This window comes from Bombyx mori, chromosome 4 (assembly GCF_030269925.1).
Source record: "Bombyx mori chromosome 4, ASM3026992v2".
In the NCBI taxonomy this organism is placed as follows: Eukaryota; Metazoa; Arthropoda; class Insecta; order Lepidoptera; family Bombycidae; genus Bombyx; species Bombyx mori.
This window is the reverse complement of record NC_085110.1, coordinates 1001010-1021045: the sequence shown is the minus strand read 5'-3', so window position 1 is coordinate 1021045 and position 20036 is coordinate 1001010. Positions and strand designations below refer to the sequence as shown.

At 37.6% G+C, this 20036-nt stretch overlaps 2 protein-coding genes across 2 annotated transcripts; both read left to right on the top strand.

Annotated features, from left to right (window-relative positions):
* Nucleotides 1–2894: 2894 nt before the first annotated feature.
* Nucleotides 2895–4238, top strand: LOC110385711 (putative uncharacterized protein DDB_G0279653). Its single transcript, XM_021349935.3, has 2 exons — nucleotides 2895–2921; nucleotides 3204–4238. The coding sequence occupies exons 1-2, from the start codon at nucleotides 2904–2906 to the stop codon at nucleotides 4128–4130; spliced, it is 945 nt and encodes a 314-aa protein (XP_021205610.1). The 5' UTR covers nucleotides 2895–2903; the 3' UTR covers nucleotides 4131–4238.
* Nucleotides 4239–5678: 1440 nt separating this feature from the next.
* LOC101745725 (sodium/potassium-transporting ATPase subunit beta-2) lies at nucleotides 5679–19973 on the top strand. Its single transcript, XM_004929092.4, has 7 exons — nucleotides 5679–7273; nucleotides 12828–12968; nucleotides 13547–13666; nucleotides 14024–14217; nucleotides 14709–14798; nucleotides 18469–18652; nucleotides 19161–19973. Exons 1-7 carry the CDS (start codon nucleotides 7141–7143, stop codon nucleotides 19268–19270), a joined length of 972 nt encoding a protein of 323 aa, XP_004929149.1. The 5' UTR covers nucleotides 5679–7140; the 3' UTR covers nucleotides 19271–19973.
* The last annotated feature ends 63 nt before the right edge of the window (nucleotides 19974–20036 follow it).

Genomic DNA, 20036 nt, shown 5'->3' with positions numbered 1-20036 from the left:
TTTAAAGGGTTATTCCAACTACGCGCGGAGCTGAGTGAATGGCTAACACTGTTCCTAGCGACAGCAGAGCTTCGTTGAATCTAACCCCGGATCGGAATCGCGCGCAGATCGAAATCGCTGAGAAGACCCGGTGAGAAAATCAGTGGGTTGTATCTATGAGCTAGTTCGCACGTCGAACTTTTCGCCGTAATTGACAAGTTTCACAAGGACGATGGCCGGAGCTTGAAAAGCCTAAAGCCACCGCGAGCTTATCCGAAGAATCTGTCAAGACATCTTTTGGGCGACGAGACTTTGTTTATCTAGTCTTTGTTTATCTTTGTGTATCTAGCTTAGGTGTCAAGCGCCGTTTGGAAGTCCTGCAAATGGTAGGCCGGACATATTCGCGAACAAAACACATAGCTACTTCGGCGAACAATTATAAACGAGTTATTGATTCAATAAATCGTTGACCGCACGAGATGGTACGATAATTTGTTAAAACAAGACTAAAGGGATTCGATACAGCGCTCGGCCCTTAGGTCAATCATGTATTGACGCTAAACGGGTTCTTAGGGTGAATCACCGGATTATTGACAAAGCCTTTTTTTTTTTTGATGGTCTTTTTTTCAGTACGTCAATTTTCTAGTTCAGTCTAAGGTTTAGTCATATTGTCGACCTATGGGGGTTCAGGTTCGATTCCCGATAGGAGATGGTGTCCGTTAATGACGTTTAGTAATTGAGGTATGGTGTTTAGTTGTCTGTGAGTATCCCTGAAAACATATTCAAGAGGAAATCTGATTGTTAAATGTGGAATTAGTTTATAGAGATATCAAGTTGTCGCCCCGTTGACGCGTTATTTACAGCATTCGCTCTGCTGTAATGGCATCAACATTTCGGTACTGCTTAGCGGCTCCGTTTTTTACAAGTTTTTCTTCGACTGGCGCCACGTTAAAGGAACTAATAAGCGAGGCGATACCCTGTTCTCATGCGAATGAGGTGCCAGAGAGAGGTGACATCTTATTTTAATTGGAAAGCAATTTATGATCTTTTGTAACACACAAAGATAGCACCCGTGACCCAGCTATTCAATTATTAATCAATAATGCGTTTTCACCCGCTTCCTACTTGCAATTTTTATATGTGCCTTTAGTGGTTCGGTGCTCACGGTTGGTAGGCAGCACGTCATTTCGGATCCTCCCGATCCACTAACGGTGCTTTTAGGTACCTCAAGCACCGGTCATCGTTCTCGTCGAACCGGTCGCATGTGACGAAGGGCTCGACGACGCCCGAGTAAATTAACACACAGACACAGCCCACTGAGTTTCTTGCCGGATCTTCTCAGTGAGTCGCATTTCTGATCCGGTGGTAGATTCTGCGAAGCACGGCTCTTGCTAGAGTTCGTATTAGCAACGTCGTCAGGTTTGAGGCCCGTGAGCTCACCTACTAGTTAAGGTTACGCTGAAATAGACTCTCAAGGCTATCACCTAAAGTAGGAAAAAAAAGGTAAGTAGATAATAACGAATTTATTTTAATACCGGCACAAGTTACTAAAGACGAAGTGATCGTAATTATTTTGCTTAAACAATGCAACCGCTTGCTATCATTCCAGCAAAAATATGCTTCTAAATTTTTTAAATAAAATATGTGCGTACTGTAAATAATTAGTGCAGTTACCCCACAAGATGTCCAGCTAGCACTAAAGTACTGCGCCAAATGTGCGATAAATCGCGCCACCGCACAGGCAGCGTGTCCCATCGAATCAAGATATATCATGGGTTTGGTTTTCAGGGCTGCCCAAAACACAGAATTAGAATAAATTCTGTTTTGTTTGATCAAATTTATCAAGTGAATTTTTCCAGCGTGAATTTTGTATGATGATTATTATATTTTATTATTTTTTATATTCTTTTGTTTTTTATTATTTTTTATTATTCTTAGTATTGTTAAATCTCTGTTGATATATTAATGTAACGCATGCTGTGATTGCCTCTAATTAGAGTTGCAGTTATCAATTGCTCTATACATGTCAATGTTATTTTATGTCTTACTGTAAACCCTGTTGGCAATCCTTAAATAAATAAATAAAAAAAATTATTTTAGAATCCATGTCGAAGTTTTGTCGCCGAGGTTCTTTTTAATTAGTAGTTACACTAAAGTATTACAGATATTATTTTTTAAGCGTATTCGTCGTTGTGATTCGGAGATGTCCATCTTAATTTTTAAATACAATTTGATGGTAGCACAAAATTAATTTAATTTCATTTTAATACGCTTTTATTAGCTTCATACGTATGTTAGTATGTATGTAACGGAATCTTAGGCCGTGATTTTAACCCTCTTCAAAACGTCGGATTAACTCGAAATTTGGCGTACTTATCAAGGACCGATGACAATTCAATATTTTAAATAGCTCTAGACCCGTTATTTACTTTCGGCAGTCAAAACATCAAATTCATTTTTTCATCAGTCGTTTGAAGCTGTTGTTTTTTTTTACAATAAATTAATTATTCATTTTTTAGTTTATTCTCTATAAAAGCGTGTTTATTCGTTTTTTTTTAAACTATTATTTATTTTCATGCGAACTGCAATCTTAGTTCTGACGCAGGGGGTGGCGTTATACATTGTGATGTTGAATCTGTATAAAACAAAACAAATATAATACAAACAAATTATCATTTTATTTCAATTATCTATTATTATATACTCACTGAATATTAAGGACGACGCGTTGGTGTTTGCCTCAATGTCCTTTGTTAAAATTTTAAATACTTTCAAAATAATATTCGAAAATATACGTTTTTTTTGAGCCTCACAGCCCTGACTCAAGAATAATTCGGTAGGTGTCCCAATTGTTCAAAGATCGACGCATATAAAAGTATTTCCAGGCGGAGGTCCTCACAAACGTGCAACGCTACAGCATCAACATGGAGTCCTTCTCGCTTGTGAGTTTTAATCCAATGTGTTATAATTACGTCATTATTCAAATATCAAGTAATTGTATATTTTATTTTTTATTTTCTAGTATTTACGTATAATTAATAAAAGTCGTTCGGAAAAAGATATCTTGAAATGGAATGAAACTATTTTCAAATATACGCTCTTAGGATATTTAATTATTGATCGTCATTAGTGTAATTAAAGTAACAGTAACATGTTGTTAGGCATAATATTAATTAAATTTGTTTTATAGCTTTCGGAATAACTGAAAATTTTCATCCCGTCAGGTCATACTTTTAGTCGTACTAATCAACACAACGACAGCGCTGTTGGAACCACGAAAGGTTCTCCACATTCCGGAAAAAATAATCGGTGGGGTCATTGACATGGTCCAAAGCCACAAAAACAAGCCAACGCAAGCCTATCAAACTCAATCGCAAACGCAAGTGCAAGGAAATCAGCAGTACACAGCATGGGCTCCACCCGCCAACCAAGCCTACCAGAGTCAGTCGCAATCGCAGTTCCAAGGCCAAAATCAGTATAACAATTATGCTAATTATCCTGCTGTGCCCACTGGAACGTACCCAGCTACAGTTAGTCCAACAATTCCAAACCAGGGCAGCTATGGTGGGTCTCAAACCCAAGGACAGTTTCAAAACTTCGCCCAACAATCAGGGAATCAATTCCAAGCGCAGAACCAAAATTACCACGGTCAGGCTCAAAATCAGTTTCAAGGGCAACAGAACAATTTCCAGAACCAAAATCAGGTCCAGTTGCAAGGCCAGAACCAGTATGGAGTGAACCAACCTAACTATGTCCAAGGGCAGGGCCAATTTCAGAATCAAGCCCAATATGTTGGTAATAATCAAAATCAATTACAAGTGCAAACTGGGCAGTATGGACACAATACTGGGCAAAACTACCAAACTAGCCAATTTAACGGACAGAGCTATCAACCTGGCCAATTTTCCGGCCAAAACACACAATTCATTGGTTCGGGGTCTGGACTAGGATCTGCCCAAGTGCCTTTTCAAGGTTTATCTAATGTTATTGGGCAAAATGAAGGGTTACAAACCCCTGGCAGCCAGCAGCCTGTTGGAAGTGGTCCAACTTGCGTTTGTCAAGCGTGGACTAAGCATCCTTTGAATGGTCTTGATGGCGCGGGAAAATCAGAAGACGTTACTGAAAAAAGTGAAGTTAAAACTGACTCCTGAATATTTTTAGATAGCAAAATTTATATTAATGCATTTAGCTATTGTAATCAGTCTACTTTATTGGATTTTTTTTAATAAAATAAATTATATTTATTACTCTTCATTAAACTTATTATTTCATGACATAATCATTGAATATCATTTTATGATTTAGGATCATTAGAATACTTCCGACATTTCGAATACTTAACAGTTTTCGTGGTCACGGACGATTAAGTATTTTTCGACATAATTTATAATAATATATTGTGCTGATTACGATCTTTTTTTTATAAAGATAATTGTAGACTTTTGCATTTCACACAGAATGAACTAACATTATCTTGAGATATAATGAGTTTGTTGACTTCGGTTTTACTTTTCACGATAATATGCTAACCACCGTTTTACTGAGCATTTATTACATCACTTCTCATCTCTTTTCATTTCATTTAATTTCAATTGATTAAAATTTCAAATTAATGAACGTCGTCTCATTTCGCATAATGTAATTTTTCATAAAGCAGAATATAATGTTTATCTTTATGAATTGAAAACTTTTACAAGCTAGACACTGGCAACGATGGTGTCGCAAGAAGCCAATTAACATACCAAAAAAGAAAAAGAGGAAGAGGATCCCACGTGTTGTAAAATAACTATATTGGATAAATAATTAATGATTCTTCTTTAATATTATAATCTTATACCTTTAAGCGAGCAATTCTTGTATATTAATATATACCTATATAATCTGAATCTCGGAAACGACTCCAATGATTTTCATAATATTTAGTATACAGGGGATTTCGGGGGCGATAAATCGATCTAGCTATGATTTATTTTCAGAAAATGTTGTTTTATTCGTGTGTTCAATAATCAACTTTTCCCGACATCTATTGGCGAATAATAATACTATTTTTCTTAATTGAGGGCAACTAACCGCTTTAAAGACACAACAAGATTCTGAAGTCGTCGTGGCCTAAAGGATAAGACGTCCGATGCATTCGTGTTGAGCGATGCACCGGTGTTCGAATCCCGCAGGCGGGTACCAATTTTTCTAATGAACTACGTACTCAACAATGTTCACGATTGACTTCCACGGTGAAGGAATAACATCGTGTAACACAAATCAAACCCGCAAAATTATAATTTGCGTAATTACCGGTGGTAGAACCTCTTGTGAGTCCGCACGGGTAGGTACCACCACCCCGCCTATTTCTGCCGTGAAGCAGTAATGCGTTTCGGTTTGAAGGGTGGGCCATCCGTTGTAACTACACTGAGACCTTAGAACTTTTATCTCAAAGTGGGTGGCGCATTTACGTTGTGGATGTCTATAGGCTCCAGTAACCACTTAACACCAGGTGGGCTTTGAGCTCGTCCACCCAACTATGCAATAAAAAATAAAAAAGATGGAGTTATCAAGAAAAAAGGGAGCAAAGCTCGGTCATCATCTAGTAAATATTGATACCATACAATTTTAAATTCGCCGCGTTATAATATCCCAAAAAAAAACACACCCACACACACCCGAACTAGCCCATCTAATAATATTTCAAACTCAAACTGTTCAGTTTTTCTTTGGCGTTTGATAACGGACCTACTTTCCTATTAGTTTTAGTATTACGAATTGTTTAGTTTTGAGAACACTCAGCTCTTCAACGTTCAGAATAAAATATAATATCGAAAATTGTGTTTTCGGAAACGTGTGAGTGGTGTACATTACTGTTTTTGGAGGGAGGGAATACTGGTGGAATCCTGTCCAGCTTCACCAGTACAGATGGGCGTGCATGGGCTAAGCCGGGAGCGGAAGGATCTGCTAACAGCTGCCCGAGTCCACGGAAGGAAACCTAACAGCTCAAGGGCAGCAATCAGGGTGACTCCCAGATACTTCACCTTCCGGTCCCAGGGTATTGATTGGCCGAAGAGGGTGATTGGGAGTGTACATACATACTTGTAGTGTTTCAAACATTAAACATATTTATGCAGAGTTCCATATTAATCTCATTAAAAAATAAGGTTTCCGCATGCTAACTTTACCCTATACCTTGGATTCTCTGTAATCGTGTAGTTTTAAATTATTATTTGTATCAAGAAGTACCTAATTGTTGTAAAGTTTGAGTTATTGAGAATGAGGCCTTACTTTATTGTGGAATATAGAAAACATTTTTTTTTAACGGGTCATACAAATGTCATATAAGCTTCATCATATCATCTCTGAAATATAAGCTTCACAGAACCGTAGCTGGGGGCGTGCGTCGATAAATCAGTCATTCAATTACTACCTGATTTGATACATAAAGTAAAATTAAATCGAATTAAATTATTTGAATCCATTAAATTTATAAACTGATTTCTCTTCGGAATCAAGATTTACATTTTAGTGAATATATTTGTTATTTATCATCATAATTTTTATTCGACATTCTCATTCATGGTTTCACATATAAATAAATATTAATTCTAAATAAATACAAAAATAAAGGTGTTTAAAATGTTAATAGAGTACCTAGTAAGTATAATCTCTTGTTAATTCTTGTTAGACTTCAAGAAAATCGTAATATTATTGTAGATTATTGCTGCCCTGAATCTAGACGGAAGACTGCGCAGACATGAAATCAATTTTTATGTAGACTAACGACCTAACGTGTTGACAATCATTCATTTACAAACACACAAAGAAAAACAGTTCTTAAATCTTAAAGCAGTGGTTTGAATGCGAACGCAATAAATATGTTTGCAACCTTATTTCTTAACCAAATAACGAAGACCTACTTCACCCGTCTCTGTAATAATGAAACATTTCACAAAAGAGGTCGTTGTTCAAGGGCGGATAGATCTAACAGACTGGTAGGAATGAAGCAGGGGTCTTGGATGCGCGCGCCGCTTTACGTAATCATTACGTAAGGGGTAACTAGGGGTTGCGGAGGTATATAGGGCGAGCGAGGGGAGCTGGAGGGGCAGGGAGGCGGCACTTCAGGGGTGAAGGCGCTGCCAATCGATCTCAGACCGCAGTCCGGCTCAGCGTGTGAACATGGCGGACAAGAACAAAGTAGCTGAACAGTATTACGCTCCGCCACCGGACCTAGGGAAATGGGAGGCGTTCAGGATCTTCCTGTACAACTCGGAGACGGGCCAGGTCCTCGGGCGCACAGGCTCAAGCTGGGGTGAGTACCAGACAAAGACTAAGCCAACTCAACTTCTGTATTAAAAAATTGGAGGGAAGCATTTTTCTTTTAATGTAAAACAGTTGTTACAAAAGCTTTTCTTTGTTAGAATTTTATTACGCATTTTAAATAGCAAAGTAAGATAAGATTTTTTTTTTTTCTTTAGTACATTACATAACCAGCTGTAGTTATTTGAACTAGGTATACATTTTATTTCATTAAAATAATGTGGCCGCATATTTTAAAGCTTAGGTACGTACGCTTGTGCGTAAATTAAATAAAAAAATACGTTTTATTTATAACAATATATAAATATACATATTTAAATGTGTGATTTCTCGTAAATTTTTCGCTTTTAAATCGCACAAAGAAAGGTCAACAAAACTGTATTCTAACCAATCAATAATGAATCGATTTGAAAGCATAATTTGAATCACTGTATCGTTATTTCAATTATGCAGTGCATATTTTCGCGGGTCGCGCACTAGCGTGAGTCTTGGGGGGTTGCGGGCCTATTGGAATGCGCGCGCAACGTCCTTGCGGCAATCGATCCAAGGACGGCTTTCATCTAAAGCATATATATAATGTATCATATCTAAAACGTAGTCTATACTAATATTATAAAGAGGAAAGATTTGTTTGTTTGTATTGAATAGGATCCGAAACTATTAAGCCGATTTGAAAGATTCTTCCACTGTTTGGAAGCTACACTATTCCCGAGTGACATAGGCTATAATGATTTTTGAAAAAAATTAGGGATGCTTACTAAAACTCCAATGATGTAACCCAAGGTGTAAAAAAAAAATACCTAAAATATTCTTTTCATCGAGTGCCCTGCGTGAACTATTGATGATAGAATAAAATAATGTACTACGACTTTGTAGAAAACATTATTATTTACAAAAATGTCAAAAATCGTTGAAATTTTTGTTAAAGACCCGAGCGGAGCCGGAGCGGGCCGCTAGTCTTACATAAAGAGAATTCACCTTCAGGAACCATCATTAGCATAGTAATGTTACCTTTCATAATAATATGGCAGATGTATGATGAGTCCTAAGTCATTTGGCGGTTCCACGAGCGATCTTGTGTGCATTCGTGAAACAGCTGTCCTTGAGCTGATAGGTCTCCTTTTGGAGGCGCTCGGGCAGCTGTCAGCAATTCCCACCTCTCCTGGCTGAGGCTTTGCTCGCCCACTTGTCCTGGTAAAAATGGAAAGGCCTTCGGAGCACCAGTAATCCTTCCTTTATAGAAAACGATCTACTGGTCGACAGTTTAATCTAGACACTGGTGTTCTTGTTAAGAGCGCCAGATTATTTTGTAGTCGGTCGAAGCATCAGTCCATGTTCTCCCCCATTGCAAGTATCAGAACAAAGAGAAGACATTTGTTGTGTTGTCCATAGTCCCGTTAGGATACAAGCATTTACGGGGATAGAATTAACATTATTTTTGAGGTATTTGAGAGTCGTAGATATTAAAACTAAGAATACTTTTACGGTATATGTATTTAAACTCGATACACATTGTATACAACAAAAAAATGTAATGTTTTAATCATAAAATGTGTACTTATCGCTACTGATGATTAAAAAAACTAATTACAGTATAAAATTTAGTAATAACTATCACTATCTTTCGACGCCGAACCGAATGGCCGTCAACACGACTTTAATTTGTAGCTATGTCTATTTTAAAGTACATTAATTAACTCGCGATTGTGAATGAGGTGCGATCCAAAATAAAACGGACGGTAATGTATGTAGTTACTCTTTATTGGCATAAATGAAAACGTGTTTTTAGTTTGTCATATTATGTTTTAGTATTGGTATCGTTATAAATAACTATCATAAGTATCACCATCTTATCATCACAGAAAAGCATCTTCTGAAGTTGTCGTAAATAGCAAAGACGTTTGCAGTTTTAAAGCTTGCGGCCGCAAACCGATTAAGTCAACATTCTTAGAGCCAGCATACCGACTGCGATAAAGATTATTGTTGAGTCAAGAAGTCACTAATATATAATTTTTGCAAACATAACGTTAAAAATTGCGGCTGAGATTTAACTAACATTGATGTAGACACATCACGCGGTCTCCCAGACATGAATTAGAGAAGCTCATCATTTCGGGTCGCATAGAGTGCAAGCGCGCCGTGGGCAGAACACCAGCCAAATGGTCAGACCTAGTAAGAGAAGCACTTGGTGGTAGTCTGTACCACCCATGATCGAACACAGTAGAAGAAAGTCACATGTGGTCGCGATCCCCAGTAGTGAGAGAACGATATAAAAGAAGAGATGTAGATGACGTCTTGTAAAGTAACAAATCATCCGAATACTGTTGGCTTGATTTTGTCAGCGTCAATAATCTTTTGTCTTTATTAGCCACACGAGAACTCAGCATTGGATTTACTACGAAGAAGGAAGGCTGAAGAAGCGGGTGGCGGGAAGAGTGCTGTGGAAACTCACTTCTTCTTTTTTTGCCCTTCTAGGAAGACGAGCAACTGGGCTCCGGTAACTTCTTAACACCAAATGCGCTGTGAACTCTTTTAGCCATCAAAGCAATTATATTACTACCGTTACAACACAATCGACAGCATCACCTGGCTACATTGCAAAACATCACTTAGAAACATTCTAATTGTTAGGACACTAATTAAAATGACACAGTCGTGATACCCTCTAAGGACTCGTTAGCAAAAGTGTAACAAAAAGGCTACAAGGCAACGAAACCTTCAGAACTAAACTTGAGATTGCTGGCCAGCTCCGCTCTTATCTCCTGGTAGACAAGGGTCACCGCTTGTGTCAAAAGTTTCCAACAGCGTTTGATATTTAGGAAGTTATTAGTATAAAAATCCGGTCGTTGTGCCCTGCGGGGTTAAGTGCGTCATCGTTTTCGCATGATGCGGTCTGAATAAGATTAGTTACTGTATACGACGACCACATTTTATTATATATGTTTAAAACATATATTAGAAAATATCGGAGCGGTTAGTATCGACGTGACTCTCCGCAAGCCTCGTTTGAAGAAGGACATATCATAGCGCTCGGGAAACACTTGAGAGGAATTCATTCCAAAGCCGGATATAGCAAAAAAGAAATACATTGTAGACGAAGGCAACAGGTTCCAGCTGGTATGGATGAAATCTGCTCTGATGGTGGGAAGTGCGTTGCTATAAAGGATCATCACGAACAATTCCTCAAAGCGGATTGCTTTGGAACGTACGGTGCAAAAGACAAAGAGAAGCTAAGTCCCTTCGCAGCCCAGAATTTCCAAACATTTATTTCGGCGATAAGCATAAAGCAGTGCGGAACTGTTCCATAAAGAGGGTCAGACAATTTGGCAAATATCCCAGGAGCTCATGTATTGATGGCATCATTCAGGGAGTTGTTCAGTATCCTAATTCTGACTGACTGAGTAATAATCTCATGGCCTACGAGTATTTGATTCTTGGTACTAACTAAGAGTAAGGAATATGGAATATAGAGAGATCAGTAATAAAATGAATAAGGAATGAAATAGTCAAACTGGAAAATGACTTATTGAGATTTATAGCACACTTACTTAAGAACTAGACTATTATGTAAATGCATTATAAGTTCCACTCTAGCTACATTTTTTTTCCTACCTAAGCTGATAGCTTTGAGAGGCTATTTCAGCGGAATCTTAACTAGTAGGTGAGCTCACGGGGCTCAAACCTGACGACGTTGCTAATACGAACCCTAGCAAGAGCCGTGCTTCGCCCACGACCCACTGAGAAGATCCGGCGAGAAACTCAGTGGCCTGTGTCTGAGGGAGTGGGCTGTGTCTGAGGGATGTAGCTACAATAAATGTACACATGATAGGTCTTCGCACCTTTGAAGTTGGCGGTTTACAATACTGGCCATTTGAAACGTAATTTATGTATGGTTGGCAAAAAAAACGTAAATTTAAATAGATTTTATTTCAAAAATATCGAATTCGATTTAAAATTCGTTCGTTTGCTTGTTGATTAGTGTTTTGTTCACACTACATTAGTTTCTTTTTCAACAATAAAGACATGATAAAAATACGAGTACCTTTTTTTTTTATTGCCTTTGTAGGCAGACGGGCATACGGCCTACCTGATGGTGAGTGGTTACCGTCGCCCATGGACTTCAGCAATGCCAGGGGCAGAGCCAAGCCTACCGGAAACACGGAATACGAGTTTCTATACGGTAGCAATTCCGCACAAACGAGTCACAACATTATTTACATGTCCGTACATGTGAACACTACAAAGGAATGCACGACTCGTTATTGAATGTTTGATTCCTTACGAGATGGAAATTTTGATCTAAAAAATGAACCCCGTGGTGGCTCGAGAACTAAGGTCAACAACGACGAGTTAAAAGTGATCGTGGACGCTGACGATACTGATTCTACCGATTAATTAGCAGCGGTTTTCAATGTTAACACCGGAACAGTATTGGTCCACTTGTGTCAAATTGGCAAGGTAAAAACCTGATAAGAGGATGCCAAGCGAGCTGAATAATCGCCAGTGCGACGAACGCGTTAAGGCATGCCTTGCCTTGCTTACCAGGCACAGAAATGAAGGGATTTTGAACCTTTTCTTCCCTACCTAAAACTGATAGCCGATGATCCAATGTTGCTAAAATTATAATCAGAAATGGGCGGTTTTTTCCTTACCTGTTCGCTGGTAGCCTAAGAGGCTATTCCAACTACACCCGGAAGGGTAGGTGAGCTCACGGGCTCAACCTGAGAGAATTTGCTAACACTAGCCCTAGCAAGAGCAGTGCTTCGCAGAATCTACTACCGGATCGGAATCGCGACCTGCTGAGAAAATCCGACGAGAAACTCCAGGGGCTTGATTTTGAGCCGCATTTTCAATTGCGACGAAAAGTAACAGATAATATGTATTCTTACCATGGGTGAATATTTTGATTGATAGAAATAAAAAGTATCTAAAAAAAATAACTTTATATGTAATAAACGACAATTTTATAGGCTTAACGGAATTAAAGGAAGTTTTTTTGTAGATCTAGTATTAATGATATACACGAAATATTGAAAGAAATTTTGATAAATTCCTAAAATGTTGAGTGTCCCAATATTATTATTGCTTGAGTGGTACGCGTGTATTTCAACGCGTGTATCGGTTCAGTTCATTAATTGTCATTAAGTGGGTACAATTACTTGTTTCCTAGCAAATAACTCGTGCATTTGTTACGGAGTTTAGATTGACCTACACTCGTTTTTAGAGCGTTTCAAATTTGTTCTTAATCGAATGATTCTAAAGTTATTTGTATTGGTCGTAGATTGAAAATAGTAAAATATAAACATTTGGGATATTCGATATTTTATTCACACAGACAAAATTGCTTCTAAAACACATTTCTTTCTTTAAAAATATATACATCTGTCACTTGAAACTGTGAATGTAATGTAGATGTCGAAGTTGTACATATACGAGATGCAGGCTCTGCACAATTCCTTGAGCCGATAGACATGCTGTTGACTTATTTAATATAATATTTTAGATTACATAACAGAAAATTGTAAAGTAACTGTTTTCATCTACAGCAAAGATCCTGCTATTTTACCTTATCTTCTACGCGATTTTGGTGGGCTTCTTCGCTGCTCTGCTAGCGGTATTCTACCAGACCCTGGACACCAAGGTGCCGAAGTGGCAGCTTGATAGTTCAATAATCGGCAGTAATCCAGGTAATAATGGAACGATATTTTTGTAGCTCATTATGGCAGACGCGCAGGTAGATGTGTTAATTAGTTTTACTATGTCAATAACAACAGTCGCGAAGAAAAAATGAGAATCTTAAGAATTAAAGTAGAATAAAATAATGAAATAATTGGAATTTATAGACACCTACTTTTTTAGCCATTTTTCACTAGACTTTCACCAGATTTGGTGAACCTGGAAAGGCATCCAGGGCAAGAGTCCCTCGATTCCAAAAAAAAACTTGCCAGTCTAATAAACTCTAGAATATATGTAGCATTATACAGGGAAATCGTATTTATAATATGTATTGGAACCAGTTTGGTTCTTCAAGTCAAATTTGAGGACAATGTTTTACAATGCATTGAGATAAGTAGCTTTGGGCGTTGTCGTTGTCCATGGGCAGTGCTGTCTTTGTTTCAATGAGATGTATACTTGTCTACCTATAAAGGAAATTGACAAATAAATTGTGGCCAGGGTACGAATGTTTGAATTATTATTTTAATAAAGTTCTTTCTTATTTGTATGTTCATCTAAGGCAATTTTACTCATTCCTTTTTCCTATTAGGTCTGGGCTTCAGGCCAATGCCAGATACTGCCAACGTGGAAAGTACTCTGATCTATTACAAGGTCAACGATAAGGGATCTGTGCTCAAATGGGCCAGGGTTATTGACGAATTTTTGAATCGTAAGTATCCATTTTCAATCATTAGAATTATAATTTTATTATCAAATAGTTCTTTTCTAATGCTATGGTGAAAAATAAATTTTGGACGTCTAACCCTTGTCAATTTTTCCTAATAGCATTTAAATATATTGAAAATAAATGGGTAATTTTGGTGCTTGGTACAATTTTGCCTGATTAAGCCAAATCAAAATCAACTACAGGTCGTAATAGTCCTAGATTCCTTATTTACTCATGTACCTACAGTTATAAGAAAATAAAATGTATGCTGTGTCAACCTCATTCTGTAGAATAAAAGCACAATTGTGTAATAGCAAATGCAGATTGTTTTGTTAAAAAATACGACATTCTTTCATTTAGAATACCGTAAGAAAGGCAGCGGCAGTGGTGAAGCTCATGGTGCCGAAAACCGCGTACCATGCTCTCCCAGCAGCGGACCACTCGGCGAGAAGCAAGTCTGTGATGTACCAGTCGATGACTTCAATCCCTGCACTCCAGCCAACCAGTACAATTACGAACAAGCCGGCCCTTGCGTCTTCCTCAAGCTCAATAAGGTACTGTAAAGTTGCTTCCTTTATTTTAGCACTTTGAAGACGTGATTGAAATTCAGTCTTGGTTCAATCTTACGTTAATTATATGCATTTTGCAATTTGCTAGGTTTCGAATACCAAACAGAAGCAGAAGGTGGTGAACAGTTATTTCCGAAGCAATTTTAAGGATTTGTTTAAGATGATCTTGACATCTTCTTTTTACCATTGTACCATTTGCCACGGACCGGTATCCATCGTTACTAACTGAGTCCTCCTCACGTAGCTTATCTTAGCTTAGCTCGCCCTCACGTTGTTATCTAAGTGCTGCGACACGCCTTTCAAACTATATTTGAAAAGAGTTATCAGCATTAGTCATTGCGACTTGGCTGTGCCAGTAAATTTCATCTTCAGCTCGTGTTGTACGCCCGTCTATTTAAATGTGTAAGTGATTGTATGGAAGTGCGTGCTTTTCATTGCGGTTATAGTGAAGAGGAGTTATACGAAAACTCTTTCAGATATACAACTGGAGGCCGCAGCCGTACAACAACACCGAGGACCTACCCACGAACATGCCCGAGGATCTCAAGCAGCACATCAAGACACTGGCAAGTATAGTTCTCTCCGAAAGTATACTTATAATCCAGTTAGTCAGTGTCATTTAAAGTCTACGCCTTAACCATATATATTATAATAGTTGTTATTTTACCTTGCAAACCTGAACGTGTATTTCTTTTGCAGCATTAGTATGTTAGATTTTCTATAGCAAAATCGTAATTTTCATTTAATGAAATCATCTAAATTATCTAGAAATTTCCTCTTTTGTTTTTTTTACCATTTTCTCTAATTCCTAAATCTTCAGTTCTACCATCGTCTTAAGCTCTCGAGGTAGCAGCACATGTTGCGAGCTCGTACCATTATGCATCTCCATCTTGTTTATTCCTGCCGTGAAGGAATTTATTTATTTATTTATTTATTTGGGAAACAAACAGTATAATACAAAACATACAATATTTAAAAAAAAAAAAAATAGCTAAAACAATAACCAAATATGTTTCCACAATCAAAATCACATATAAGTAGACAGTGAACAAGAAGAGAAATTTAGAAATTCAAATTACAAAAAAACAAAAGCAACACAATACGCACATATCGTTTTATACATTAACTCACACTATAAAACTACAACACTTATCGGGCCAAATCACCCTATAAACACTCCAAAACAGCTTTTCTATATGCTACAAGTGACAAGTAAAAGATATCAGCATTAGAGAACTTAGCATCATACAACCTACAAGATCTACGGACAAAAGAGTTAGAAGCATATTTCGTTCGAGCCGTGGACATGTGGAAGGTCTGTTTAGAACGCGCGGAAATACGACTACATTTAAATGAAATTTTGGAAAGAAGATAGCTAGAATCAATCTCGTTATTTATTATTTTATATAAAAACATTTGATCCCTCAGTAGCCTGCGATCGACTAGAGAGACAAATTCTGTCGGTTCTGGAGAGTTAAAGCGACGACAATGGTATAAAAGATGCTTAAAAAACTTTTTTTGGACTCTTTCTAGTCGCTGAATATAAATATTATATTGGGGGTTCCATGTGACGGAGCCATATTCCAATATAGACCGTACAAAACTGTTGTACAACAGAATCAAAGTAGATGGTCTTTTAAAGTCTTTACCAACTCTAAGTATGAAGCCTAACATTCGAAAAGCCTTATTTACTATTTCATTAACATGAAAATCAAAAATCAAACTGGAATCCAAATAAATACCCAAATCACGAACAACTGTGGTGCGTACCAAAGTTTGACCATTAATAGAATAGTCATACAAGATATTCGATCTTCCACGTGAGAATGTTATAATAGTACACTTATTAGTATTCACTGTGAGTAAGTTATTTTGACAGTAAACAAATAAGTTGTTTAAATCATCCTGTAATTCCAAACAGTCGTTTAAGGACTTTATAACTTTATATACTTTATTGTCATCAGCGTACATAATGAATTTGGATTTCCTGAAAACATTCGAAACGTCATTGACATATATTATATATTAAATAACATAGGACCGAGATGAGAGCCCTGAGGAACTCCCGAGGGAACAGGTGCAAATGATGAACAAAAACCATTGAAAGTCACAGCCTGACTGCGATCTCTAACATAAGACTCAAGCCACCGCAGCAAATCACCGTGGACCCCAAGTCCATGCAATTTCTCAATCAAAATGTCAAAATTTATTCGATCGAACGCTTTGGAATAATCCGTGTACACCACATCAACCTGATGACCATCCTCCATGGAGCTCAATACATAATCCAAAAACTCACAGAGGTTTGTCTCAGTAGATCTATGGCTTATAAAACCATGTTGTTGCTCTATAATATGAGGCCTAATCAATGGAGATAAAAAATCATAAACTATACGTTCAAACATCTTAGGGATGGCACAAATTTTAGAAATTGGTCTGTAGTTAGCTATGTTATGTTTATCACCGCTCTTAAAGACTGGCACCACGAACGACCGTTTCCAAATACGGGGCATAACACCAGTTGATAATGAGTGATTAAAAAGAAGATGCAAAGGGTAACACAGCTGAGCGTAACATTGTCGCAAAAAAACAGGCGGAATACCATCCGGACCAGCACCCTTGGAAATATCAAGATTTTTTAAATATTGCTTGACTTTACCCACCGAAATAAAAAATGAAGAAATATCTACACAGTTAAGGTCGTAAGAAGCAGGGGTGTAACTTAACGATGATGTTGACTGTGTATTGTTAGTTAAAAAGGCAGAACCAAAATGAACATTAAATAAATTACATATTTCAGAACCATCGGGTTGAGCACCTATCATTTAAGAACAATTCGTTAGGAAAATCCCCAGCACTCCTCTTGGATTTAACAAATCTCCAAAATTGCTTACTGCACTTCAAGATATCATCCTCACACTTTGTTATGTGTGCATTGTAACAGCAAATTTTTAAGGCTTTTTGTCTTTCACGAAGAACAGAAAAACTTGAATAGTCGGCCAATCGACCATAACATTTCCATTTCCTGTGAAATTTTCTTTTTTCTTTAATCAACTTGATTAAAGCAGAGGAGTACCAGTAAGGGAAATTGGAGTTACCTCTTACGACCTTCACAGGCACATTATCAGAAATAATCTTGTCTAAGATTTCATGAAACTTGCCCACGGCCATGTCGACATCTAAATTCATAAAAGATTGTTTCCAATCAATTTTCGAAAGTTCCTCGTTAATAATAGAGTAGTCACTTTTATGGAAAAGCAATATGGACCGGCCAGGAGAACGTAGGGGTCTCACGTCTAACCCCTGAATCTGAATATCCAAGGCTGGATGATGATCATCCTCAGATACAAGAGGAAGGGACGAACGAACAACCTTACAAGCACAATTACTTATTACTAAATCTAAGCATCTTTTATTTATATTAGAAATCGAATTAAATTGTTTAAAACTATTAAAAGCTAAAAAATTAGAAAGACCAAAGACAAGTGAGTCCCACCGATCACCATTCAAGAGTCTAGCAGGTCCATCAACACCGATCAGCTCCCAAGAAGCATTCCTTATATTGAAATCGCCGACGCACAAAAATTCGTCACCGGGATTAGTAATAATTGTGTCAGAAATATCCTCAAAAAAACCAATTTCATCTTCAAACTGAGAGGAAAATTGAGGAAAATAGCAACAGTAAAGATGGAGTAGTTTACTAACGTTATTGTGCTTAATATTTATTTTTATCGAAATAATATCAGCTGATCGGTTTCTGTTGGAAGGGAGACAGGTTAAATTAAAAACGGTAATTCCTCTACGCACAGCAATAAGTACCCCGCCACCCAAAGAATCATTTCGAGAGTTATAGTTCCGATCGCAACGGTAAACAACAAAACGCTCATCAAACAACTCCGAGTCATAAATACCCGGCATTAACCATGTCTCACTAAGACATATAATATCATTATCACATAAAATAATGTTTCTATAAAACAAATTAGTTTTACTACGTAAACCACGAACGTTCTGGTAAAAAATCTTTAAATTAGCCATTAGAGAATGTTGTATTTCGCCTTGAAAGATAGTTAACTGTTATATAAATGTAAATGAGATCTCTAGATAGGCAATGGGATCTGAGTTGTGATGTTATTAATTTACTGAGTTTCGGTAATCACTAATTACTTCCATTGCTCATTATAACTAGTGAGAATAATAAAGTACAAGACTGCTAAAAACAATGTATCCCAACAGTCTGGTAAACCCGACGCCAACACTGTGTGGGTATCCTGTGAAGGCGAGAACCCTGCTGACGTGGAGAACATCGGCCCAGTCCAGTACATCCCCCGACGCGGGTTCCCTTCCTACTACTACCCGTTCACCAACAAGGAGGGATATCTAAGCCCACTCGTTGCTGTACTCTTTGAGAAACCTAGAAGTGAGTATGAGAGTTCCGCTAAAACTTTTACTACGATAAAACTTTCGGTTGAACGTGGGAGAAAATGGTATTTGTTTCCATGACCGGGGAGTATTATTTTATTTTACGGGTGTAACGTATTTTTTATTAATTCAACATTAAAAAGTCATTGATTTGACAATGGAAACCGTCGTTATGAAACTTTTGGCTGTGAGGCTAACTTTGTTGGATACCAACATTAATCATAGGCGGTCACCAAATGGTGTGAGATTTTCTCATTCGCTAAATGCAATAACTGTTGCGAGACGAGGTTATGGATTTTTTCTAGACGCAGAGGAAATAATAGCATATTATTTGTTATTCATGTTAAGATATCAAAGATACCACACATGTGATCGATATGTTGCTAAAAGGCTGCTCATAGTAGAGGCGTAAACTAAACAATGTTTTATATAAATTTGTTACATACAAATATTGAGGAAGAGATCGATTCATGACCCACTAATTGATCATGCCACTTCTATTGCAGCCGGGGTCCTCATCAACATCGAGTGCAAAGCCTGGGCGAAGAACATCTTCTACGACCGCTACGAGAGACGCGGCTCAGTCCACTTCGAGCTGATGGTGGACCGCGCTTAAGCACACAGCTTGCTGGCCACGTAGCTCATTAAGTGACCCCGTGGCCATACCTAGCCGAGTCACTTTACTTAGGTCATTTAGTGTCAAGGTCATAAATTGTATTAAGTTGGCTCCTGGTGAACTAAAGGTTGTTGTGTGTAGTTCATATGTGACGCTCCTGAAGGTTATTGTCATGGTCGTTGTATGTTATTATATTAAACTGGCTATGTAGTGGTTTTGAATTACTACAAATTAATCCAGTTGTTCTACTGAAATGAATGGATGTGTGTTTCATTACGTACGTGTGTGTGTGTATGCCTGAATTTACTTGTTGTGTCGCTTTAGTTTACCAGATTGTATTATTGTGTGTTGAAGAAGATGTTAAAGGTCAAACGTTGGTGAAGAGGTCTCGAAAGTCTTTGATTATAGTTGCTATGTGTGAGTGTTCATGGAGAGGTCAGCTATAAATGTCATGTCGGGAAGGTCATGAGGTCACCAAGTCACACGCTAGTGTCGGCTGCCACTAGCAATAGCCAAAGCGGCGTTTCGTTTGTATTCGTTTTAGAATAAGCCATAGGGCACCACCGATTTCATTTTCACGCTTAAGATTAAATAAAACGTTAGGAAATTCAAATAATTACTTAATTTATTAATATTTATTCTATATTGTAATGTTTTTTGGACAAGGAGAGTCAATAAACACGCAATAGTTGGTTCGAATCTTGCAGAGAGTTTTATTTATAATACCTTATAATAAATATTTAAATCAAATAAAATATACAAACAC